Source organism: Urocitellus parryii, chromosome 10 (assembly GCF_045843805.1).
Source record: "Urocitellus parryii isolate mUroPar1 chromosome 10, mUroPar1.hap1, whole genome shotgun sequence".
In the NCBI taxonomy this organism is placed as follows: domain Eukaryota; kingdom Metazoa; phylum Chordata; class Mammalia; order Rodentia; family Sciuridae; genus Urocitellus; species Urocitellus parryii.
In genome coordinates this window covers 48,191,475-48,218,805 of record NC_135540.1, presented here as the reverse complement: position 1 = coordinate 48,218,805, position 27,331 = coordinate 48,191,475, and the positions used below count along the sequence as shown (strand labels likewise).

Here is a 27,331-nt window from a genome sequence, read left to right as displayed (position 1 = left end):
GGCAGATTTGGTGTCGCCTGTCCCAAACAGTGGCTGAGTGTCCTTGTGTGAACAGTCAAAAGGCGACTTCCACGTTTCTCCCGCTCCCACATTTCTCCAGAGAGTGCAACAGGGCAGCCTAGGATGGCTGAATCGCCCGGGGTCGCGTGGACTCCTGTCCCCACCCTCCCAGGAAAGCCCGGTCCTGTGTCCCGCAGCGCCAGACACACTCAGCCAGGTCCCTGGTCCGCGACTTTTGACAGAGGACCCCTCCTCTTGTTAAGGTGTGCATGCATGGGTGGGAAACAGTAACAGCCACCATACCGCCAACACAAAAGCCCACTAGAAAATACAACCGTACACCCCGTCACAGGCGGAGCCCATCTCCGCAAGGTAAGTTGTTTATTTGTAGTAGTTTTGGCGATTCTCCCTGGACAGCTGCGGCAGCGACAGCAGCTGCGCCGTGGGTCCCAAGCTCCTCGCGCTCTTCCTTCCTCCGCCCTCTCTCGGTTGCCCCCACCCGCTCCGCTCCTCTCCCCGCCTTCTCGGTGCCCTCTCGCAGGCCACGCACACACCCGGAGACACCGTCCGTTCTTGGCTACTCACACTGCAGCTTAACCCAGTCGCCAAGGCGCGGGTGCCAAGGAGGCGCGGGGGTGTATGCGGATTCCCGGGTAGGAAGCCAAGTGGGGGTGGGGGTGGCATGGTAGAGCCCCTCTCCTCCCAGCCACCACCCCCTGCCCATTCTCCTTTCCTAATCCTGGCCTGCCAGCAACAGTGACACCTGAGCAAGGACTGGGCGGTGGAGGCGGCAGGCCCGCTGGACTGGCAGCTGGTGGAAAACAGAGCGAGGGGCGGGGACAGCCAGGAGGAACGGGGGGCGGGACGAATCCGGAGGCCGCCACCTGGCAGTGAGGGACACACGTCCTAGCCAATGAGTGCACGGGGCTGCGACGTCGGGGCAGGAGGCCGGGGGCGGGCCCCGCGGGGAGGCGGAGGCTACCCCGGCGCTAGAGGCGGGGGCCGGGAGGAGGAAGGGGAGGAGGCGGAGGCGGGCGCGGTGGCGGTGGCCGGCGGAGGCGGTGGCGGAGGCGGCGGAGGAGGGTAGGTTGTGCCCGGGACTGTGTGTGCCGAGCTCCGCGGCTGTGCCTGTGTGAGTGAAGGAGCGGTGCCGGGAGGCAGAGGCGAGCGCGGGCGAGCACGGCAGCGGGACGTCTACCGCGGCCGCGGCACCGGCGGCTGCATCGGCGGCGCTCGGTGTGGAGAAGCAGCGGCGGCGGCGGCAGCAGCAGCAGCAGCAGCAGCAGCAACAGCAGCGGTCGTCTCAACGCCACCGGGGACGCCGAGGCGCTGCTGGTGGCACTGACATCTGCGGCCCTTCCTCTTCTCCCTCGCCCCCGGCCCTCCCCATGTGATCGGTCTTAATCCCGGCCGTGTGCGCGCGTGGGTCTCCATTCCGCGGTGCCCGGTCTCCGTGCCGGGGTGGGTACTCGTGTGTGCGCTTCTCCTCCCCATCCCCCTTCCCCCAAGAATAAAAGAAGAACCGGGAGGCGTGCTCAGAAAATAAATAAATAACCACCACACACGCGCAGCCCGGAGCGAGTCGGCGGGGCTGGCGGCGGCAGTGGAGGAGGAGTGAAGGCGGCGGCAGCGGAGGAGGGACGCGCGGAGAAGGCAGTAACTTTAAAGCCAGCTCAGAGCCCAGACCTCCAGCCGAGCGGTTTGCAGCGCGGCGGCGGCGGCGTTGAGTGTCTGGCCCGCCGGTCCGGTGGGGGTGTGCAGTCGGACGGACAAGCAGCGCGTCGCTGTCCCCCGGCGGCTGGAGATGTCCGAGCCCAAGGCAATTGATCCCAAGTTGTCGACGACCGACAGGGTGGTGAAAGGTAAGCGGAGCGCCACGGTCGCTCGGGTGCACGGTGTGCCGCAGGCGCCCGGGCGGCTCGCCTCGCCTCCCCTCCCCCCCGCCCAGGGTTCTCCTCACCCAGCTCCAGCCACGGACCTTCTAGGATATTGTGCAACCCGCGAACCCCCTCCCCCGCGGCGCCCTTCCCCCACGCCTCCCTCTCAGCTCCACTTGGGGCATTTTTATTGACGGGGGCGTCAGTTGGCAAATGGCTGAGCCGCGGGGAGGCGGCGGCGGGGGTGGCGGTGGCGGTGGCGGGAGGGGGCGCCCCGGGGGTGGTTGCTGGCAGGGTGTAGCTGCTATGACAGAAATAGGAAGTGGGTGGCTGCTCGCAGGCTTGCATGGGATCGGGTTTATGGTTTTCTTTTGCAGAGGGAGGGGGTGATTTATGGCTTTTAAAAAATTAATATGGCATTTTTATGTGGCCGTGGCTTTCCACGGACTACCTCGCTGGGGCAGGGTTCTCTCGGTGCTCCATTGCAGCAATTCCCTCCGCGCCCCTTCCCCCTCCCACTGGAAGGGCCTGCACAGGACTCGCGAGAGAGCGGGAGAGCGTGGGGGGAGCCTGGCGTTTCCTTCCGCGCGGGGCTGGGGTGGCCGTCCGCGGGAAGGTGGCCGAAGGGGATCGTGGGGGATCATGAGGCTGGGAACGACCGGAGAGCCCCTATCAATGCCGCCGCCGCCCCGGGATTCCCCCAAACGCCTGAGAACAACGTGAAAAGCCATTCTCCAACCTCTCTCACCACCGCTGACATCCTTCTGTCGCCCTGTCATTGCTCTTGAAGGGTTCCCCTCGCTTGCACACCTCCCCTTGGGAACCTCATCCCGCTTATTTTCTTCATGTCCCTGGCACCCTTTGTAACGGGCTATTTAATTCTCCACCCTTGGATTTTATGTATACACTCGGTGCAGGGATGGTTCTCTGATTGCTGATGAAAAGAAGGCGGGATGCCAGGGGTGAGGAAGGGGACAAACTGTGGTCGCCCTCTCTATTGCACTGGAGAGAGAGATCCCACCGTCTTCATCACGTTCCAAGGTGGTGTGGGGGAGGAACCTTCTTAGGACTCTTGCAAGAATGAGGCAACAGAGCAGATCCACCAGGATTAAGTAGTGTCCCTTAATTGTGGGGTCAGGACACGGAACATAACCGAGATGAACATGGACTGTGTGCGGAACGGGCCTCTGAAATTGGAAACTTGGCCGGTGGTGTGGGGTGTGTGTGTGTGGTGTTGTGTTATGTGTAGAGATGTTATCTGATGGGGCCAGAGCATGCAACTAGAGTGCAAGGCAATAAAGTCATTTGCACCAGGAGCACTTAGGCTAAGTAACACAGCAGCCTAAAGACTACATAAGTCTCCCTGGGGTTTCAGAAAAGATCCTGTGCCTTTCAGTTTTAAAGTAATTGTGTGTGTGAAGTGTGTGTGTGTGTGTGTGTGTGTGTGTGTGTGTGTGTGTGTGGTGAATGGGTGGCCGGGACTCAAGGGGGAACTTGTGTTCTTTTTTTTTTTGAGAAAGAGAAATAAAATGTCTTCTTTTGTTTTGATTATATTGGAATAATTCCTGCTTCTGTGCAAGATTCACAGACCCATCAAAATAAGGAGGAAATAGTTTTGCAAAAATGATTCAAGATACGACTACAGTTAGATGCACAACTATGATTTTTTTTTCTGCAGGCATGGATCCTTATGTAAACAGTCAAATCAAATTCATTCCAAAGAACTGTTTTGTATTAAAGATTTCTGTTGACATTTTCAAAAATGAAGACTTTTTACTGAAATATCAGAAAATGACCAAGATCTCCCTAATGTGTAAAGTTCAGGTGTAGCTTCATTCTGTAGGTTAAGATTATTTATTCTCAAAACAATTAAGGTAAATTTACAGTTCCGTTAATTGCAGTCAATGTGTGGGCAATTAAAAAACAATCATGCACACTTATGGTCACATTTCTTTTTTTTTAAATCACGAAATATGGATTCCTAATGTAAACATAAAGTTGTTATCAAGTGAGCAATGTGAAAATAATTGTTCATAATTCTGCCTTGGTGTCTTTGCCAGTAAATATGGTAACCATTTAACCATTCCATAGCTATTTTACCTTTTCCCCATGCTATGTTGTTATGATTTTTCATTAGAAGTACACAGTTCTCAATAATTCCAGAAATTTGATCTACATATTTTTACACAAGTGAAATGGAAATGTGCGCAATAGACTCAAAAGATGAAAAGTTAATCTTGCATTTGTTTTGATAGGGATTCTGACGTAAATCTTAAATAAGGGATTTTGTTTATAGAAAAAACTTTTATTGATGAATCTGATTTTAAGGTGGGCACACTGATGCTATTTCTGTTATACTTTCTTGTTGATTATATTGTTGGCTTAAAAGGCATTCTTCAAGATTGTAATCAACATTTTGTCACACGTGAATTTTTTGTGATTAGTTATTTGAGAAAATCTATTTTGATCCTCTTGAATGTGAATACACATGCTCAGTAAGGGGAAAGTATATATTTACTGAGTGGAAAACAAATTATTAAGTGATTTTTTTTTTACAAAAAGTAGGTAATATATAGTTTATTAAACCAGTATTTACACCAAAATATTGCTAGAATTTCATTTCAGTTGTCAAGTCTTCAACACAGGATTATCCTTGAGGAAATATTTGTGCTACTTAGGTCTTCTCTCCTTTTCCAAAGAATATATTGTAGTATTTGCTGTGTATACATACAGAAATGAGAAACATTCAGCTCATTATTACCTTGGTGTATCCTGATATTTGCTTACAGTTATCTTTATTGCTATGATCTGACTTTTGCTGTGTAGCAAATTGCTGTGTACAAATAAAGCTGTGCTTGTGGATTTTTCTGCGGTGATTTGTTGATACCTCTTTTGATTTGCACTTCCAGAATGCAACTTTAGAAAGGTAGGTTGAGTCTGAGTGTCAACTGTGTCATTTTTGAGGTTTGTAGAGTCTGCCAAAGTGTGTTCAAAGTCCCTGATCCATTTTCTAAACCTTATGAAAGGGAAGATAGAAGTGGGAGTGAGAAGTGTTTATTTAGATTACCTCAAAACAGAAAAATTATTTCAATTAGTAAAACAGATGTTATTTTATTTTGACTGTTGTTCTTAGAAACAATAAAAAAGTATAAGAATTCAGAGAAAACATCTTGGAAAGGTATTTATTGGAAAGCAGAACAATTTGATTATTTACCGTTTTACATTATATTTTTAAGGGACTATTTCATAGCTATAAGGCAAAAGATTGAGGGTTATAAATAGAAGAGTAAACCATCTCCTTTTCCTTACCTTCAATATACTCTGTAATCTGGCTTTCTCTGCAGTGGTACTCCACAGGCCTTGTTCTAAACTTTGGCTTCTCTTCATTGCTTTGTACTTATTCCTGCCTGGAATGATTTGTGTAGCCCTAACATTCTCTTGTGGCCATAGACCTTTGCTGGGTGACAGTTAAAAATACATAGAGAAAATTAAGTTCTATGTGATGATAAGTGTGTGACTTTCTAATGTATCTCTTCATGTCTTCAGGTATTTTGTTATGGGCCCTTTACCCTAATTGATTTTAATGGTAGAAATCTCAGATACCCTGGGATGCAGCTGAAGGATAACTTCTGGGTAGAGTTCCTGAGAATCTCAGAAACTCTAGGCAGTGCACTGTTGTGCTTTGTGTAAGGTTACTATTGGCCATGGGGAACGAGAGCTTTTTTTCTTGTGTACTGCCAGCTTATATACTCTTGGTGTAAACAGACACTCATAGGACAATTCTGGAAAGGTATCAAAGACCATTCAAGCAAGAAGTTGTAAGTAAAGTAAATTAATATTACATGAGGATTCAGGCTAGCCAGTATTTCTAGCTGAGAGACTAGTAAAACTACTTAAAATGAAAACAAGAATATGGTCCATCAGTTATAACTGTCATGTGTGGTTCTGGAAATGGGGGAGTAAGTAGCCAATAATGCTTTTCTTAGTGATACAGCAAGAAAAGCTCATTGTGACTTTATTTTACTGAATTTTGTTACAACCAGTTGAGTTTCATGTGTCTAGTTTCCCATTTGAGTATAATGAAACCTTATTAATTCAGTATCATTAATTTAAATTTATTATGATTAAGCATCAGTGTTTGGTAGGTAAGTTTTGCATCAGTACTGGATGTGAAGAAAAGGTTCTGCTAATCTAATTAACTGGTAGTGCTGTCAGGGATAATACACTTTAGAGAACAAATCCTTTTCAGGACTTAGTGAACAGCATGCAAATTCATGTTGTTAGTTACAGATCAGGTTGATTCATTAATATTTCCTTTCTGGACTTGTGTAAGGTAAATATACCACAAATTCATAGCTTTTAAAACATCTTGTAATCTTAAGGCTTAAGGCAACACCTGAGAGTTTAAGAAAATTCCAGTGGTTCTAAGTGTTATCAGTAAAACATAAGAAGAATAGTTTTTATTGAAGTGTGGGGAAGAATCCTTACTTTAATGGACAATATATTTTAAGACACTCAGTTAAAATGTGAAAAATTAGCACCTTAGAATCCAGCTAGTGAGATTTACTCTGTCATTGTTTATGTTAGTTGAAAAATATGCCTTTTAAAAATCTATTTGTTTATGACCTGTTTTGATTTATAATTTTAGAGATATGAAGTATGACTTGGATATACTGTGCATACATAACTTTTATAATTGGCCTCTTATGCTTTTCCTTATCTTTTTTGTGTCAGCCATGTGTAAAGTTGAAACTAATTATAAAACCAAATAAAGAATCCATTTAGAGTGACCTCATTGGAAAATAGCATTGTTCTAGAGATATTCTCCTTTTAGCAAATCCAGTTAAATTACCATTTTGAACGTTTTGTGAAATTGTATTGGACACCTCCAGAAATATGAAGAAAGGTGATGATTCATGATATGGAATTGGGATAATTACTAAAAAATTACTTTGTAAACTTTTTCAGCAACTTTCTGGTATTGTATTCTTGTGCTATTTAAGGATATGGTGAGGTTTTGAGTCCCACTTTAGTGTCTTTTTAGGTTATGTATTATAACTCATCAGGCTCCTTTTCCCATATGTAAAGGACAATGATTATACCCACCACTCTGAGGACTAGAGAATCATTGAATGAGATATGGGAGTTTGAATGGTTATAGTTGGTCTTTCCTTTTGGGAATGGTGATTCAGTGACTGCTAAGACAGAATTACAAATGACAACATGTTATGTATTTTCAGGTCACTCGAGAATAGTAAGAACCAGTAATATTGAAAACCATGAATGCCTTGGGTCTACAACAGTAGCTTATGATGACGCTTATTTGTATGTTTAAAGAAATGGAGACAGAATAGATAGAATGGGACAGGTAGGACTAGACTACAGGTAAGTGGAAGCAAATTTTTCCTTGAACAAAGAGGCTTTTCTTGAAAATATTTTTGAAAATTAATACCTCCTTTTTGGATGTATTTTAAGTTGTCATCACACTTTGTTTTCTATTTTGTTTTACTAAATTACTAACCATGTAAAATAGTTTGATACATTTCTATACCAGCAGAATTATAACATTCCTGTGATGAATATTATAATTTGGTTTGATTTTGGCATGAGAGTCATTGAAGAAATACTGTTAAACATTGTTTTTTTTTTTTCCCAAAAAAATAGACACAGAAGTAGAAACAGCATATTTACTTACTTTTATTTTGAAGAGTGCTGTTGTAAGCCTCTTAGCCTGTACCTCAGATAATGACCAACACTGTTGCTCTGGTCTGAGGATTTTGTTAATTTGTGGAGATCAGTTGGGCAAAAATATCAACCAGTGCTTCTTAGGTATTTCACTCCTTTTTAAAATCTAGTCTTTAGATGGGAATGATATAGGCACCAAGATAGGATTTCAGTTTATAAATTTAGTCTCTAGTACTTTTGATATTTTCAGCAATTTTAATTTATTTTCTAATAGTTTTGCCTCCTCTATGAAGCTATCAATTATATTTCATATAAGAAATAAAATTTTAAAATTCCACATTCTTCCATGGTTGAATTTTCTGAATAATGGCTTAAATCAGATGTACTGTCAGCTTGAAGACCTAGATCCACTGCTAAGATCTCAAATTCATTTTTGCAGATGTGCACTTCAGTAGCAGAAACCTTAGATATTAAAAAACGAAAATGCTGACAGAGGAAATGGCAACAAATTATTAAAATGCTGCATTTTTGGAGTTAAGGAGGGTTTATTGAAACTATCATAGAGAGGGATAGAACTTTACACATTTCTTCTTTTTATTTCCCTAAGCCATGATTTTGATTCACAGCAAAATAATCTGCTTTTAAAGATGGTCGGTTGGGTTTTCTGTCAAACTCTATGTTACAACTGAGAATGTTGCATGTGTCTGTAAAAAAGAGTACAACAAACAGGGAGACATCAGGGATTTATAAAAATTGCCTCTAATTTATGATATACCACCTTACAATGTTTGTTAATTTCAGGTACTTTCTGCAGTTATGAAACCAGAAGAAGGATGTTTGGCCTTCAGAGAGTTTTATTTATATGAAACTAAATTAAGAAAATAACATCAACTCTAAAAGTTTAAGACTTAAAGAGAGTCTCTATCTGTATTGCCCCAGTGTTTTTCTTCTTTTTTGGTGGTGGGGGAGGGGGTGAGTTGTGTGTATGGGACAGAAGGAGTTGCTAGTTCTTATTTTAAATGTTTGGATATTTTTTATGTAACATTAGAATATTTTGTAAATTCTATGTCTGTTTTTAAACTATGTCTCTCAGGTTGCTGTGTATTCTTGGAAATGCTTAAAATGATTTGTTACTAAGCATATTTAAAGTTATAGTTTGGAAATGTGGTCATTGGAATGGTGGTGTCTAGCTCAATGCCTTGCTTTTTATGCACTGAATAAATTTTTGTTGAATAATTTGGACATTGCAGAGTTACCTTCTGAAACAATAAATGGAGATAAATTATATATTTATTTTGAGTCATTATGTCAAGTTCTGATTCCTTGTAAATGGTTCTGCTTGGTGACTGGTGAATGGAGTGCTTCCATCTCCAGCCAATCATGGAAGGGAGTGTGAGGAGAAGGCATTAATAAGGTGACACAGTTAGGTTGAGGGCAATTTTGTTGGTCATTTGAACTGACTTTATTCTTGCTAAATTTAAAAGGCTGAATTCTTTTCGCCTTAGCTTATTAACTTGAACTTGAAAGTTTTCTTTCAGTTTTTGTTGTATTTCCCCTTAGGCTAATCAATTTTTGACAAGTGAGAAAAGATATGTTAATCACTCAGTGTTGGATTTATTGGGTGAGTTACATATTTTAATTATTTCCCAAACCTGGACTTGAAGAGAAAATGACCCGGCATATTTCATGGAAAACAACAACAACTCACGCAAAACAAAATCCAGAAAACCCCAAATTTAAAAAAAAAAAAAAAGAAGAAGAAGAAAACATTTCTTTGTAATAAATGTTACTTTTTCCCATATAATCTCCTGCCTTCCTCTGGCCCCCAAAATGTCATTGGATCCTACCCAAGGGAAAGATTTATGGGCTATGAGAAGTTTTTTTTTTTTTTTTTTTTTTTTTTTTAAAGTGTCACCAACTCTGCTGACTTTTTATTTTCTCCTTAGTGGGCTTTGAGCCATCTAGTGACATTTGTTTTTAAACATCTTGTAAGCTATGCCATTTTATGAAATTAAGTTAAAAGCATAATACATTCTCTTAAAAGGATAGGTCCTGAGTCAGGATTTCAAGTATGTGTTATTTTTTTTGTTTGCTTATTAACAGGGAAATTAAATTTTAAAAAAATGATACAGTCTTGTATTGTTGGTTATTTATGTATCATTAATGCTATTAAAGTACACACATACCTTTTCTGTGTGGGCTTAATTATTGTGATAACGGTAGTTGTCCTTTTCATTCAGTTCTGTTCATTTGTCATCTACTCTGGAATTTGCCCCTCCTGACATCTTTAGTTGGAGAAAAGGGAGTCAGCCTCTTCAATTCACTTTGATAAGAGCAAGTTGCTCTGATGATTTGTTTACTTGTCTGCCTCTCTTCCCTAGGAAGTGAAAGGCCTTGGAGAGAGCAGCCAACTTATCTTCATACCTTAAGGTCCAGCACAGAGCCTGCTATAGAACAGGCTTTTGATACCTGGTTGTTAAATGAATGAAGTAACAGGCAAAGGATAAGATAGACATAAAAGTTTTCTTTTCTTTTTTTTTTTTTTTTTAACCCAGGGCAGTTTTAACCACTGAGCCACATCCCCAACTCATATATATATATATTTTTTTGTTTTGAGACAGGGTCTCACTAAATTGCTGAGGCAGGCTTTGTCCTTGTTGATCCTTCTGCCTCAGCTTCTGGAACCACTGGGATTATAGGCATGCACCACTGTGCCTGGCAAAGTTTTTAAATTATATAGAGTTCTAGTTTGAAAATTTATGGATCTTAAGTCATGGTCAGCTCACAGACATCCAATGAATCTCTTGATTTGTAAGCCTCAATCCTGTAAAAGTGTGTTTTCATGTGTTTTTAAATGCTCTGTTTTATTAACTGGGCTTTTATAGTTTTTGCCCAATAGCCAGAATGTACAAGCATAATTGGTAGGAGTGCCTTTCCCAGAGGATTGAGCAGTTTTTAGTGGATTTGTGTAGGTCAAAAGGTGTATAGGTTAATTTTCTCCAAGATAGATGATGGCTTATTTCTCAGGAAGACTAGTGATCATACTAATTTGGGGGAGGGCTAGGTGACAAGCAATTAGGAAGTCTAGATTATACTTTACAATGTGTAAATGCAAATGAATAAAAGTTAATAAGTTTGGGAATTAGAGATGTAAAACACATTGCACACCCAGATAGGAGGTGACTGAGTGTGTATATGCCAACAATAAACCTTCAGCCCGGGCATGAGTACAGACTACTCATAGCTCTCCCCCATCTACCCAGTGTCTGATGTCTAGAAAAGCTCAGCTCCAGAATTCACACCCATGAGGAGGCAGCATACGAGGCACCTACTCTCAGTTCTGTCCTTACAGATGATCACTGAATCTTTACTATCCCAGATTTGTCCACTGGCTTCTGTTTAAATTAGCTGGGCAGGTCGGAGTTTCTGAGCTCCTTTTGATTTTCATTCTGAAACAATACTTATAGTCTCAGATGGTCTGGGACTGACTTTATCTCCCTAGCACAGGATTATTTTGTCTTCAAGGTGTGGAAGACTGAGCAAAGTACAGTTTCAAACATAAAATCTTTTTAAACTTCTATCTGCATTCACCAACTGGGAATGAATCTCTGTGGCTTTCACCTCTGGTTAGAATTATTCCTGAATATTCTGTTTCATCTCACATGCCCTTCTAGAAGTGCAAGGGTAAAGTTTTGGAGTATATTTTTTTAAAAAATGTCTCTTTGATGATTAAAGAACTTTAAATTGTAATAGGAACTGAAAGATTATACAGGCTGAATCTGAAAAGGATGAGTGGTGATTTAACTAAGGTTCTGAAAGTTAGAGGCCCTCTTTTTGTAGTAGTTCACATTCAGATGTTGTTCACCATTCCTGTCACTGAAGAAGAGAAAGCAGAATTTGGAAGCATCAGAAAATTGGGTGGCATATTTAAAAAATTTTAACCAGGTAGCAACATTTAACAGTGGAATGGATTATGGGAATCTTGTGAATGGAGAGAATGGATGATTCTCATTTATTTTAGTTCTAACTGGGAACCTGTTTGCTAAGGCATAGTCTAATTCTAACATTATGAGATTTTCAAAACTGCAAGGAACTTTGGAAACCTAATTTGACCATGTGGCCCACAACCAGTCCTTTGTGTGCTGGGGAGGAGTATTGGAAGGGATAAGGGAAACCTTTTATTTGTTATACCTGTTTATGTCTGAGCCTGTGTATGAAAAATACAACTCATAGAATTGAAAGGTGCACCAGAATTTTAGCACAGGCCACTCCCCATGTGGGCCCCTCTGTCTAGCCTCCTGGACAGGGCAATCTAGCCACTACATGTTACATTTCTAGTGAGAGGGAGAGGTCTCCTTAAGACCTTTTGCTTATCATAGACATCTCTGCTTACAAGAAATGTTTCCTTATGCTTGACGACAATCGGACTCTCTGGATACACACTTGTTGTTCTTAGAATTGCCTTATAGGGTTCCAGAGAATGAGGCTCATCAATTTTCCTCTGAGAGCTCATTTAATAATTTAAAACTGTTCTTATTCTTAAGTCTTCTAAGTGTTTCCCCCTGCAGGGTAATTTCTTGGTCATCTTGTATTGTAGAGGCCTTCCTTTAAATCCAAGTCAGGTTGTTTGGATCCCTTGAAAATGGAAAAGTAGACAGAGGTTCATCTTGGCCAGTTTCTCATACCTTGCCCATCCATGTCTTCATGCTAACTTTAAAGCTGTCTAGGATTCAGAAATCTCAAAAGGTGGGCCCAGCCCTGCGTCCCATGATGTCCCTTGGCTGCACAAGGATTGCCACTGCCACGATATTCTTCAACCTCATGCCTTTTCTACTGAAATTCCCTTTATTTTCTCCCAGACCCTGTGGCTTCAAGGTGTCAAATACCTAATCCCTATTAGTAGGAGGATCCAAGAAAACATGGGTAGCTCTTGCATTTTAACATCACTTTCTAAGGTAGAGTTTTCACATTTTATTTATAATAGGCAAGTAACAAAAGACAGGATTGCTAGCATGGCGCCAAGATGGTGTCAGTAGGGATAATTGAGAGGACACTCTTGCCTGTTTACTTTTCAGATCACATCACACCACGAAGGCAAGTCAGCCTTGACCAGAGCAAACCTGCCTCTTCTGCCTGCTCTCACTTGTGCCTGGTCTTTGATGGTTGTTGATACAGAGCTTCTACAGTCATTGAATTTCATTAACCTATGGATTCCTTTGTAATTTGATAATAAGTTTAAGTTTCACTGCGACTTGCAGGAGGCCAGTGGCAACCTGTTGTGGTGTCATAGCATTTCTGTGTTAAACTCAACTCTGAGGTGTTAACTGCTGATAACAACATACAAAGTTTGCAAATGCCTAACCTAATTTAAAAATATATCCATATAAGCTAGAGTGGATTTGAGTTCAACCTCACAATATTAATTTCACTTTCATTCTGTCATGAAGAGGATGGAGCTGTGTCTGTCAGGGTGGGCATCATGCATAAGCTGCAGTCTCCTTGCTTTTAAGAAGATGCCTTAAATCTTTGTGGATTTCATACTTTCTTGTATGTTCCTGAACCTTTTTTGATGACAATTTATTAGAACATGGATTCACCATGTTCATGTGCAGGTGAATTTCATGTCACGTGCCTCCCTGGGAAGAAGTCTGTGGCCTGCAATGGGAGAATAGTTTAGTGTATTGATTAGTTTAAATTTTCTTCCCTTTGGTATTGTTTAAACCAGGAACAATCTTGTATTTCTGGAGATTTTTAAGAGTATGAACTGTCATGCTTCATTTTTAAAATCTCATGACATATTTTTTATAATTATCACTCAGTCTTCCAAACTGCCTTCCCTCCATCTCCAGTATAAGAAAAAATTATCTCATTTGGTGAATAGATTCACTTATTAAGTATAAAATGACTTAAAACATTTTCCCTTATCAAAACATCCATCTTCTCATCCATCCATCCATCCATCTGTTCATGTGTGCATCAAAGTTTTAGTGCCTGCTGTTTGCCTAGGATTTGTACTATGTTCTTGGACCCAATAAAAAGTAGGCAATCTCTGAACATGACTGCCCAGTGTGGGAGGCAAAAGAGACTTTAACATGGCAATATAAGTTGTAATTACTTCACTAGCAGAAGGTACAACATGCTGTGGAAGGGCGGTAATGAGACTGATTAACTTTTCATAGACTTTCCTTTCATTTTTGACAAAAATATATTTAACCAATATTAATATTCTCTGGTGTACTGTATATAGATAGATGTTACGACATGGAGCTTATTTTATAATAGAGGTAGCATGAAGGGTGTTGCAAAGAACTGATGGGTGTTTTTGTATCTGGAATTCTGAAGCTATTGTAAGGGATCTTTGAGTAGCATATAGTGAAATAGAATCAGGCTGTCGAGGGTGGAAGTGACTATAAATGTCAACTAGTTAAATTATCTTTTAAAAATTATGTTCCTATTAGATGGTTGGAAGCCACTTATCCCCACCCATCCTCCTCCTCAAAAAAAAATTATTTCCAGTGGTAGGAAGGCAGCATCAGAATGTGGAAAGAGCATTAGTTTACTGCTGGATAAAACTCACATTTAAATCCTGCATTCTCTATATGCCAACTTGTGTGTCCATGGACAAATCATGTAACTACTTTGAACCATTTGTCTTACTGAAAATTAGAAAGGATAATGCTCATATTGCAACTTTGTAGCAATGAGAGGAATTGTAGGTAAAATGCCTAGTCTGGTGTCAAGAGCCCAGAATATGTTTGATTTTATTTTATTGTTGGACAGCTCCTTTGAAAGTCAAGCTTTCAAAATTACTTCTAGAAGTAATTTGCCTTAAAGTATACACTTCCTCATTTCCTGTCCACTGTCAAATCCGCTGTATTTTGGGGCCCCTTGCCATTTCACTGTGACAGTTGGCAAATGTTAGCAGTGGCTGTCCAGTTTCTGGTTCTGTGATCTTTGATATGATTGGCCACTTCCTCCTTTTTGAAACATTGTCTTTACTAGCTTTGATGAGTTTTTATCTTTCTTTGGCTTGTTTGCCAGATCCTAAGGGCTGATATTCTTCTATTCCTTTATGAGTTCTTCCAGGCATTATTTGTCGTATGGGGTTGATTACTACTTATAGACTGATGACTAGCACATCTATAGTTGCAACCGAGTTTTGTTCTCTGGAACTGTCTCTCAAACCCCACCACAGTTGCTGTAGATGAATATGATGAAAATGAAGTGGAGTTCCCTCTTTTCTACCGTGGGTGATGTTACCACCATCCGTCCTATCAGTTAAACATGCCACTCAGTTCAGGCCTTTGAAATACTTTACTTATACAGCAGCTTCCCAACTTCATTCTCTTTCGACCTTATCTGTTTGCAGGCACTCATTTTCGTGCATTGTTACAACAATGCTTTTTAAATTTGCTTTCAGTTGTCCCATGTTTTTCTTACTGACTTGTAGGAATAGGAATTCTTCATATATTTGACCCTAGGTACGAATTCTGAAAACATTTATTATAAAGCATGTGTCACTTTGTACTGCATTTAAGTCTCCAGTATATTAGATTATAAGTCAATGACAGTCTAAAGGAGATTTTTATTCATATATGTGTTCTGAATGTTTATCTGTGTTTTTATCTACAATAGAAGTTGATTGAAATGAACTAAACTTAAAAATCCAAATCAGACCTTCCATGCAACTTTTTTTTTTAATCTCCAGTGTGAAACTTTTATGAATCCATTATGCACAGCTCTCTGTGCTACCTCCTGTATTTTGTACACAGTGCATCACCAATGTTTGCAACACATGTTTTTCTTCCTTAACTGAAATATTGAGGGCAAGGTCTTATCCACTTGATTTCCCTAGTGCTTAGCCTGATGCTTGGCATATAATTCTGTTTTTTTTTTTTAATGATAAATTAGAGAAGATACTCCTGTATCTCACAAAAATATAATAATATTGGTACCATTTTCTTTCAATATGATACTTTCAAATTAATATAGCCCAAGTTGAATCACTTTATTAAATACCCTTGATTTAAAAAAAATATCTTCCCTTCTCATTCCCCTTGCCAGGTCATTTTCATGTGAAGAATTCATAAGCCAGGTCTTCTTTATGGTGAAGTTTGTTAAGTATTTTATAATTCTAAATGCAAAATCTTAATACCTCGGTTTCATTCAATGCTATCTTTATCCTCCGATTCTTGTCTTTTTTTGATTTTTTTAAAAAAAAATTTAGATTCTTCTATTTATTTTAGTTATTTGCTCTCATATATGTCAATAGATTTGTCTAGGCATTTACCTAAACCTGCCTACCAAATTAATTTTTGGAGAAAATTTGGATTAGTGCATTCACAAATTTTTATTTTAGGTTCTGCATATGTAACACAGGACAAATTACCACATGTTTTAGTTAAAAGTTTATGGCTTCTATAAAAATAAAATTTCAAAGAGGCACTTGAGCAATTGTTGCCCTTGGTATATCTTTAATATTTTTCTATGGCTATAGTTTGGAATTATAAAATTTTTAAAAAGGTCCAATTTCTTTGCCTACCTTGTGCTTTATTTTGATTTTTTGTGACTTCACAGAGTTGGAAGAAATGTATATTCCAGGGACAATGATTAGAGAGTTTGTGTAGTTTTTATTGGCATATGACTTGTAATGTATTTTATTTCACATATGCTTTTTTTTATCCTTTTGGTACCAGGAATTGAACCCATGGATTCTTAACCTCTGAGACATATCTCCAGCCCTTTTTTATTTTTTTTTATTTTGAGATAGGTTCTCCCTAAGTTGCTTAGGGCCTTGCTTAGGTACTAAGATTGGCTTTGAACTTGCAATCTTCCTACCTCAGCCTCTCAAATTGCTGGGATTACAGGTGTGTACCACTGCACCCAGCTTCACACTCACTTGTGAAGAAAACTCTTTATTAATTTGTAGGCTACTTTACTTTTTTGTAGGATCTTGCTTAAAGTAAATACATGAATAATAAAGAGCTTTTACATCTTTTGAACTTTCTATTCTAACAGTAATAATAATACTAATATATGTGCCTAGCGTGAGCATTTCCTCACTTTAAGTGCCTTGTTCAAGGTCACCTCATGAGTAAGTGGTGAAATGGGCATTTGGATTCTAGTAGTTTTGACCTCAAACCCCGGCTTTGACTGCAATAATGTTAATTTGAGGGGAAGTTGAGACAGATTCATTAAACAGTGTGGGAAGATTCATTCCTGTGAATTGATAGAAAAAGAGACTGTATTAGGAATTTGTTTTTGTATAAAACACCAGCTGCTGGAAATCATTTTGTGTAACATCATTGGGAAAAAAATCTAGTAATGTAGTGAACAAGTATTTTTGTCTCTTTTAAAATATGTGGCTGAGGCTTATACACAGTGAGACTAGACTATAAACAAGGCTTTATTTGACATCAACTGACCTTACCTTGGAGTCACAACACAAACTAATCTGAAACATAAGAAGAAGTGCTATGAATTACATGAAGGAGTCATTTTTACTGGACCTTAAATTTTGCCTCTAGGTTAAAACTATGAAAAATAAATCTAGTGCTAGTTGTCGCATGCCTCTGGCCTTCTCTGTAGAGACTGATTTTTTATATTCATTTTCATATTTTTGTCACTAAAGCAAATAAAGGAAGCCACACATAGCTAAAGTGAAAGCCACTTCAAGGAGTCGTCACATGAAACATTTTGAGAAAAGAGTTATGTGGTTTCATTGTAACATCTTAGATGCAAATGTGAATTGTTTTGAGATCAGAATTTTTTATATACCGCTTTTAACTATTCTGTAACATGATGAACGTTTAAAGCTAGCCCAGTTGGAATTTTAAACTGAGTAAAATAAATGCTTTACAAGAAAAGGGTGGTGATTCAGAATTTTAATGCTCCTTCCTTGGCAGGTCTTCCATGGCAGGTGATTAGAGAAATTTGTATTTTGTGCATGATTGATAAACATATTTCTGAATCAGATGAACCTGGTTTGACTGACTTTTGAGAAATCCTGTGGTTGAGTAGTTGCAGGTCCTACCTGTAGGTGTAAGGGGAGATTTAGCACCCTGCTTGATTCTCTGGGTCTTTCAATTCAGGGAGCTGAAATGTCATACTGGGGCATCTTACTTTCCCTTGCTTCCTGATGAATGCCTCTGCATGTGGGAAGATTTATTCCCTGCAGGAATCAGCATGGATTCCTATTTTCTTTTTCTTCCCTTTTTCTCCCTGTGACATTTTTGTGAACCTGGGACTTCAATATGACTTCTTATCTTTCTTTCCTTTTTTTTTTTGGTTGTTGTTTATAAATGTGTTTGTTAACTTGTGCATGAATAAATTCAAATAACTTTGTTTTTAAATAGGAGTACAGCTAGGATGTTTTATTGAAGGTTCTTGTTTTGTGAACTAATATTTATTGAAATGTAAGGTTTTTCATGGCCTGAAAAACCAAAATATACATTACACCTTTCCTGCTATGTGTGTTTATTTTAATACTGAAGCCAGACTTTGCCTGAAATAAGCTTTACCTTATAAGGGCATTGATTTTTGACATATGATTATGCCCAGTGTTTATTATTGCATACATAGATAGTTCGAATGGTATAAGTATAGCAAATATCAGCTAAGACTATATCCAAATAGGAATATCTAAGTAAAATAACCAAGGCTTAAACATACCAGTGGATGCATATATGAAGAAAGTATGAAAATATGTAAGACACAAATGTGAATACTGTTTTTTAAAATGTGGATTAAATCTGTGTCTTGTGAGTGAAAATTGAATTTGGAGATTAACTTAAAGAGCACTTTTTTTTTTTTTTTTGAGAATTCCACAGGTCAATACTTTACTGTTTTTGCTCTTTCTTGACCTCATGAGGGAGGCTGAATATTTGTACATTCCAGGCTTCTGAGATTTTCTTATGGGAAAGGCATGCTAGAATCCCATTCAGTCACTGTGTTTCATAAGAATTCAATTGACATGAACAGAAGTAAAGTTCTTATGTGTATCCTTGTACAAATTAAAAAGAGAAAATGTACATAAATTGTGTTGTGTTTATTCACTATTTTTAATGATGCTTTTCTTTTCACTCTTGTGCTAAGCTATGTATTGTGACTCTTATGCTTAGCTATGTATTGGTATTATGTATTGTTAGAATTGTGTCCTTTCTTATCAAGGTTTTCAGCTGTGAGGTTTTGTGAATGATTTATTTCCAGAATGATGAAATTTTCACCAATAATGTATATTTTTAAATGATTATGTAATTATGCTGCAGATAATAAAGAGTACCATCTGTTCTTATTTGGATTCTGGCCTATGAAGAGATTCCTCCAAAAGTGATATTTTGCTTTTGATGATTTGGCCTCTATTCAAGGTGTTACTTTCCCCCCCAAATGTCATCCCCAGCTACTGCTCAGGGATTTTGGCAAATAGAAGAGAGTGAACGGGAGGAGAATCTATGTTACTCTCAGACGACATTGTCATATACAGAAGTTAGCAGAGATGCTTGATTGCAGGGCACCCGCATTGATTATGGTGTCAGGCCAGTAGCCTTCTCATGCATGCTGTCAAGACATGGCATTCTGGGTGTTCTTTGAGTGTTACTTATTGCTATTTCTGATGGAATCTGGTCCAGAACATTATGAAAGAGGTAACAGGAAGAACTGTAAAGGCCTTATCATTTCGCATTGTCTTCATTCAGGACTCATCTACTCCTATTTTGGAAGCACTCCTTGTTCTTCTCTTACATTGGGCTGATTTGGATTCAAACTAAGTTTATCTCTATAATGTGATCTGTTTGGTGTCAGGCTTTTCCACATTTTTCTTTTTATCCTCAAGACAATCCCCTGAGGTTGTTAAGATAGGAACCCATTCCGAAGTCTGAGAGTTAGTTAGTTCAATGATTTGCTCATGATCACAGAGCTGTTCAGTGGTGAAGTTGAGATTCAAAAACAGAACTGAATTTATTTTGAAAAATTTCAAGTATACTTAGTAGATAGGAGAAGAGGACATTTAGCCTATTCCACAGAGTAATTATGGAGATTTTACTACATTTCCTTTGTTCTTTTTTTCTTTTCTTCTCCTTCATCTCTCTTTCCCTCCTTCCTCCTCCTTCTCCCTTCTTTATTAAAGTATTTAAAAACAAATCCCAGGCATCATGTTATCAAATGCATAAACTTTCTCTATGGGGTTGATGTTTTGTCTTTAAATGAAATGGTCAGAGTATAGGAGAGCATGCCATATAGAAAAAACTTATTTTTCAGTAAATAAAGTTATATATCTGGATTCAATTTTCTTGATAACTTACTCATTATCTGCCATCTAGTGATTAAAAAAGTAGTAATGAGGGCAGAGGATGTAGCTCAGTGGTAGAGCACTTGCCAAGAGTGTGTGAAGTCCTGGGTTCAATTCCTAGGACCTCAAAATTTAAAAAAAATTAGTAATGAAATAAGTCACACAGTGTTAAGTCTAGGATCAGAACAGTCCCTCATGCTTAATGTGTATTCATTTAGTTCACAATAACCCCATATTGTATAATAATTTGTGTATTTTAAGTTGCTTCTCAAAAATTGGTCATATTTTTAACATAAATAGGAATATTCCATATGGCCTCGAATTTCAATGTCTTTTTCACTTTTAATATTGATTAGAATAATTTATTGATGGGGAGACAGAATGTTGCTGCTCAAGAATGTGGTCTATATAACCTGTAGGGTGGGCATTATCTGGGAGTACATTAGAAATACAGACTCTCAGGCCATATCACATGTTTAGAATCAGAATTTGCATTTTAAATGAGATTCCTAGTTGATTTTTATGTATATTAAAGTTTGAGAAGTGCAGGTAGTAATTAAACAGTGCCTCACCGAAGCTGCACATTATAATCATTTGGAAAACTTTCACCAGTGCCTATCCTTGTCCCTAGCCAATTGAAATGGACTTACCAGGTGAGACCCCAGCATCTTCTTTTTGCCCCCTCAAATGATCATTTCTATAATACCCCAACAATGACATTTTTAAGAAAGAATCTCACAGGTAATTCTTAAATGTGGCCAGACTTTAAAGTGCATGGGTTTAATAGGACTACAGTCTTTCTATTCTATTTCATTTACTTAACTCTGAACAAAGCACTTCATTTTGTAAATCATACACTGCAAATGATGCTGCATAGTAGTTGAAGATGAAAGAAATTCCAGACTTGCACTTAAGTCTTTTTGTAGGTCACTGACTGGTGGTAGTACAGAAATTGATTGCCTTTTTATGCAGGATTGAGCTTCACTGTTCTTATCCTCCCTTGACGTTATGGAGTGAAAGTGTGACCAGAATTTATTGTTTGTTTTTTTATGTCATGTGTTCCTTCAGATTAAAAGTTATGCTGAGGGAGGAAGAGTATTATGAAATACCGAATAGACAAACACCAGACCAAGAGTTTTAAGTAAATTCACATCATTACACTTCATAGGATTCTAAATATTTTTAATTTTTGTCCCTTTTTTTCTTTTTTTAATGTACACATAGTTATTTGATTTTCTTTAAGTCAGTTTCAAGTCTGTACTTTGTGCATTCAGCTGCAGTTACTGTGAGTGCTCAGTGACGTAATTGAAAGAAGGTGCAGGAGGGAATGGAGTAGTGGAGGCAAATGGAGTATTCATGTGCTGCTTGCCCTGAGCTGTCTATAGTGGAATGTTTAGAACCAAATTAGCAGCATTGAGTCCTTGCTGTGTGACAACGGTAAAAAAAAAATTATGTGCCTCAGTTTCCTTACCTTAAAACAGAAATAATAACAGTGTCTATCTGTAGAGTTGGAATAAGGAAAAAAAAAATGAAGCACTACATGTGAAAAGCAATCAGACGATTGCGTGGCACAAAGTAGATGCAGTAAGAAATAAGTGGAGCCAGAATCCTCATCTGAATACGTGAGGCACTACAGATCTCACTTCCTTAACAAAAATCCTGTTTTAAACCCACTGAAAAATCACTCAACTTTTAGGCTAAAAGTCTGTGCTTTCATATATCGACCATGTTTTCTTTTGATGTATGGCATATTTAATTGGAAAAATATCATTATATTATAAAATTATATTGAGTATTTTGTAACATTCACTTTGTGCCAGGAATTCTTCTAAGCCATGAGTGAAGAGGGGGCTAACATGCTTATAACACAAACATAATTAGACATGGTTTCTTGAAGTGCTTTCTATTCCTCACCCAAGAGACAATGAAGTAATCCAAATTTTAGTCTTTTAAAATCATTGCCTTCCCCATAACATGGTTGAGTTTTCTTAAGGTCCTTCATCTGATGAGTGCTATTGTATAGTTTGGTTTAGTTTCAGGAATAGTTACAGGTGTTTTAGTTTAGGCATGGAGGAAAAATGGGCAGACAGGTGTGGTGGTGAACAAGGGACTATTTGAATCATTAAATATGAGTTCAAACATTTGGTTCATTGCCTTTACTTCCCAGAAGGCAAAATTGTGGCTAAAATGTCAATATTTTAATGCTTTAATGCTATTTTTACTTTTTGATGCTTTAAATAAATACATTTATGCACATATATGCATATACGTAAGCTTAATATATAAAAAGTATTGTGATAGCAACATTGAACATTCTTTTTAATAAGTTATATCATTTTGAAGTTTTTCCCTCAACTAAATAGTTCATCTCCTTATCGTAGATGTCTTAGTTTGTTCAGCTGCTCTAACAAAATACCATAAACTGGATGGCTTATAAACAACAGAAATTTGTTTCTCATGGTTTTGGAGTCTGAGAAGTTTAAGATCAGGGTGTCAGTTGAGTGTCTGGTGAGGATCCACTTTCTCCCTGTGTCCTCACAGGTGCAAGGAGTGAGGGGTGTCTTTGAATCTCTTTTTGGGCATTCACTGATCTCCCCTTCTAATGTTATCACCTTGAAGATTAGGAATTTAATGTATGAATTTCAGGGAGACACAAGTTTTGCAGACCACAGCACTAGAGCTTTGCCTGCATTTTGGAATAGACTGTGGAATCCATTTTTTTTTTCTTCATGGGCAAGATTGGGCATGTTTTCATTGGCACAGAAAAAAATGCTTTGTGAAGAGAGTGACTATTATTTACTTAACATTTAACCAGAAAGCCTAAATATGTTCAAAAGAGCTCATTTACCAAGGATCCTGGGGGAGAAGTCTTAGAGGATATGAGACGAGGTATTTTTTTTCTTTTTTTTCTTTTCCCCTCTCTTAACTGGGGTGGAAGGGAAGGGCCAGGCTTTTGCTGAGGAAAACACTGTGAATGGTCTTCTTGGTAGCCACCTTCTCTGCTGCCACAACCACCTTGTGATGGCTCTCTTCCTCCTTCTTCCAGTATTGCTGCGCTATCATCTGACTCTTGATTTTCTCTTGCTTCTGTACACAAGTCAAATTCCCTTCTCTCACATTGGAGGCTTGGTGCCGCCTTGGTATGAAGCTTTGTTTTCGTTTCATTATCCCCATCTTGGAGGCTGGTTCACTGGTACTTCAGATGCTTGGAAGGATTCCTTGTTTCATGCCAGAAGAAAGCAAATGAATTCTGCTCCTTAGTCCTTTCACACACAGCTTTCTTTGGAAGCAAATATAAAGGCAGAAAACAAAAGACAAAGACCTTATTGTCAGCACTGAAGGTGGAGTGACACATGTCCTCATTGGATAGACTTTTGGTCTCTGCTAATACTTTTAAGCCTTTGGGGCAAGGATTGCTTTTTCTTGTTTTATTGATGTGATACTGCATGCTAAGGTAGCATCCAGCCCTGAATGCTTTTGTATTTCTTTAAATAAATGTGTGTGGTTTCTCAACTATGTCTTTTCCTTTAGTAATGTAACTTTGTAAGTCAGTTGTACCATCCCCTACTTTTTGGATTGGAGTTAAAGATGCATAAAAAAATAAACACGTATGGACAAGTTTATCTAAGTTTGCTCTCCTGGAGTTTGTTTATAAGTGTTATTATCTGTGAAATATAAGTGAGAACTGACTTACAGTTTTGGATCACACAGAGCACTGGTGAATATAAAAGCACAAATGTGTCTATTGTATTAGGTAACAGTATTTTGATAGAAAATAATACAAATCTCAGCAAAAATTCCATGCTTACAACTGGAACAGCATGGGAGCGACATGGTTTAAGCACTCTGGCATGACACTCTTCTCTTCCCCTTTACCCCTCTGTGAAGACTTCCTGCTGTTGGCATCACAGCCCTGCAAGGTTTTCCATATTGGAGCAGTGATGCTCAATAGGAGAGCCAGGCTGCCTTGGGCTTTTCATAGAGATCTCAGAATAAGCCTGATATATTCATGAAAATCCATATGCTCTGCCCTGAGGATCCCAAGTGGATCACAGGCCCATTTTGGATGAATAAATTCAGGTCTGTTAGACCCATCTATTTACAAACTCATGACAGCCTAATTACAAACCAGAATATTGTTGAGCTGAAGTGCAGTGAAGGAGCTCCTATGGTTATTTTAAGCATTGGTCAGACACTAGTGGCTTTAGGATTTGTCCTTTTCTAGTTGATTATTTCTTCCTAAGCACCATAGTTCATCATCTGGAATCCAAGCCCCCTGCACTGTAGGAAACACCCTGAAATAATAAGTCTGTACATGCATGTACATACACACAGAATAGATGTTCCCCAATTTATAGTAAGAGCATGCTCCCCCCACCATAAACGCATCATAAAGTCAAACTGTCATATACTTGAAAGCATCATGCTTGGCTAACTGTGACAGCAGAGTCTATCGCTCCCCCAGGATTGCCTGGCTGGCTGGGAGCTGGATCTTGCTGCCACTGCTCAGCATCACTTGAGAGAGTATCCTGCTGTACATCGCTTTCCTGGGCAAAGATAACTTAAAATTTGAAGCATTGACGTCTTTACTGAATGTGTGTGGCTTTCATGTTTTAGTAAAGTTGAAGACTTCCAAGTCAAATAGCTTTCAGTCAGGGACTGTCAGAATTTGCCACTCAAGCTATCCCGTGACTGCCGATAGGTTTAAAAAATACTATCTTCCTTTTGCATGTGTGTTGTCTTTAAAATATTGTAATACTTAGGTGAGCAATGTAGTTTGATCACATTTTAGGGTAGCCATGTGGGGTAGCTTATATGGAATACCTCCCTAATGCTAATGCATGATCTCTAATGTAAACTTTTAACATCACAATTTGGGAAAGGGTATTTCTGGTATTTATTTATTTATTAGAAAAAATTACAAGAAATTGTGTGTGTGCTTGAAGTCTTAGTAGTAGAGTAGAAGGGTGTACGGTGGAAGGGTATTTCCTCATCTTTTTCTTAGATTTAATGATTTTTCTTAATTTTTTGGGCTTGTTGTCCCTGAGTTCACTGACTCCCATGGAAACTGAGGATTGGGTGGAGGAGATTCAGATACTCAGTGTCTTATGTATTGTTCAAAATTATTCCAGGAAGCAGGTTTTTTTTTTTTTTCATTTAAAGTGGAGAAACAGAAGTGCAGGAGCTATATGAACCCAGTTGCTCAATACATATGATCTCACAAAGACAAGTGTACTGACAGTTTTTGCTGGGTCTGTTGTCTGATCTTAGTAGACTATTCATTTTTAATTCAAATAAGTTTATTGGTGTAAGCTTATTCTGTCAATGTCCAACAACTTTTGGTAATTGATATTATTACACTTCTGTACCAAAACCTCCTCTAAATATCCCTGAATGGATTCTGAACTCAAGTTATTCAACTAATTTGAGAAGCTTTTTCTTCCTTTGACTTGCTCCTTGATGAAAGAGATGAACTTTTATGGAACTGCTGTCAATTTCATGTCATCACCTAACGTACTATCATTTAAAACGGATGATTCTTTCAAAAAGGAGAGTTTCATGAAGTAACATGACTTGTAATTTGAAAGTTTTGGGTGCTCTTGAGTAGGACTCACTCATAGAACTTAGAGTCTTAGAAATTTATTGAAATTAATTAGCACTGATCTTTGGGTTATGAATGAAGTGAACCTTAAATCAAGACCCTCCATGGATAACGTAGTCTTTTCCGTAGTGACATGCCAGACAGCCAGAAATAAAAATATAAACGTCGTCACTTTTCAAATAGTGTACTCTTAACTTTTGAAAAGTGATAATGTAATTTGTTTCTCATTTTTTGGAGGTGCACATTATTGAAGGAAGATGAGAGAACTTTCTTTTCTGTTCTTCCTTTTTAAAATCATTTCTTTCTTTTCTTTTCTTCCTTTTTTAAACAGGCATTTGTGAGCCTGATATCATTCTGGAAGAGAATTCCTTTAAATGCTCAGTAGATTTTAAGAAAATCTTTCAATGGGTGTCTGCTTTTAAAGTCATTTTTTCCTCTTCATTAGGTTCTCATTTGCTGCCAATTTAAAAGTTTTAGAATTTTTACTTAAAGGGTTGCTTGTTCAGCAAAAGCCGACTAGTCTGCTTTGAGAGGGTGGAACCTGTGTAAAATGATTTATGAACCTAAAGGTTTAGAAAAAGTGAGAATCGTTAAACCAGTCATCTCTGCACATTTCCTAGATTCCAGATCCTTTTATGCTCAGGGACTTGTGAGTCATAATGGACTAGCAGTCTTCTCTTGAATTTGTAGTGGGTTTGATGTTTGTACTGGAAAAGGAATGCTGGCTGCTGAGTTAGAATCCAACACAAGGTTTTTGACCCCAACTTTAGGAACCTGTTTCATCGTTAGCTACAGTTGGATATTTTAATACCTGTTGCTGGAACATGTCCATTATATTTCTGTTCTTAGTAGCTATTACATACTTCCAGGCTTACTGGATATATTGCAGAACAATTATTATAGTTCTATGTATGCACAGAATCCTCAAATGTAATTTTAGTAAGATACCATGGCACCCTAGATTAATGGTTTAATTGGCCACGTGAGTATCAAGCCAACCTCTTAGCAGTTTATCTGGAGTCTCAGCATATCGTTAATGAAGCCTGTCTGCTTCTGAAGTTCTCTCATCTTGCTGTTCATATCACAATGAAGCCTGTTATCACTTCCGTGGTTTCTTTCTAAAATATTTCATTATTCAAGGAAAAGTGAATATTTCTCTGTGTTTGTACTCTTGGGAAAGTCAATTTTTTTAAAAAAAATTTAGAAGGAAATTTAATCATTGTAGTTCCTTTTATGAAGTATACTGTAAATTTAGTTTACAGGGAAGTTAGGGTTAGGGTAGAGCTCAGTGTGAAGTGCATATTTAGGAGGAACAGTTTAATTGGTATAGAACTTTTCGGAGTTCAGGCCTTTTATGAACAAATGTTAGTTGGTTATTTTAGTAGTGATTTTTTTTAAATGCTATTTGATAGTTTTAGTTTTTCTGAATGTATTTTTTAAAATATGAATTTATGAGCTTGGGATGAAGCTCAGTGATAATGAGTGGTGTGCTTGGCAGGCAGAAGGGCTGGGTTCAGTTCCCAACATTACACACACATACACACACAAATCCAATATTCAAAAGCATGTGTGCTATCATTTTTTAGTAAGCTGTTTACATTCCCAGATTGCTTTGATATGTTATTTACTACATTTCAACTTCTTTTTTTCTCAAAAATAAAAAAAAATAATAGGCAATACTGGTTCAGTTGTGTTATGTGTATCAGGTAGTATTCCAACATATTTTTCACCTGTTTTCCAATTAATATTTACTGCCTATAATAACTCTTAAGAAGTATTATTGGCCACATGTTATAGATGAAGAGACTAAATCACAGGGTAAATAACTTGACCAAGGTCACATGGTTTGTAAGTAGTGATGATGGGACTCCCAGCCAGTGA

General features: G+C 38.6%; 1 protein-coding gene across 2 annotated transcripts in view; it reads left to right on the top strand.

The window, feature by feature from the left end:
- Positions 1-1,779: 1,779 nt before the first annotated feature.
- Ppp3ca (protein phosphatase 3 catalytic subunit alpha) overlaps positions 1,780-27,331 on the top strand; it is a 308,806-nt gene continuing 283,254 nt past the window's right edge. For both annotated transcript variants that reach the window (XM_026398115.2, XM_026398113.2), the window contains exon 1: positions 1,780-1,862. In XM_026398115.2, coding sequence (XP_026253900.1) covers positions 1,805-1,862 — 58 coding nt within the window. In that variant the 5' untranslated portion in view covers positions 1,780-1,804. The remainder of the gene's footprint in view (positions 1,863-27,331) is intronic.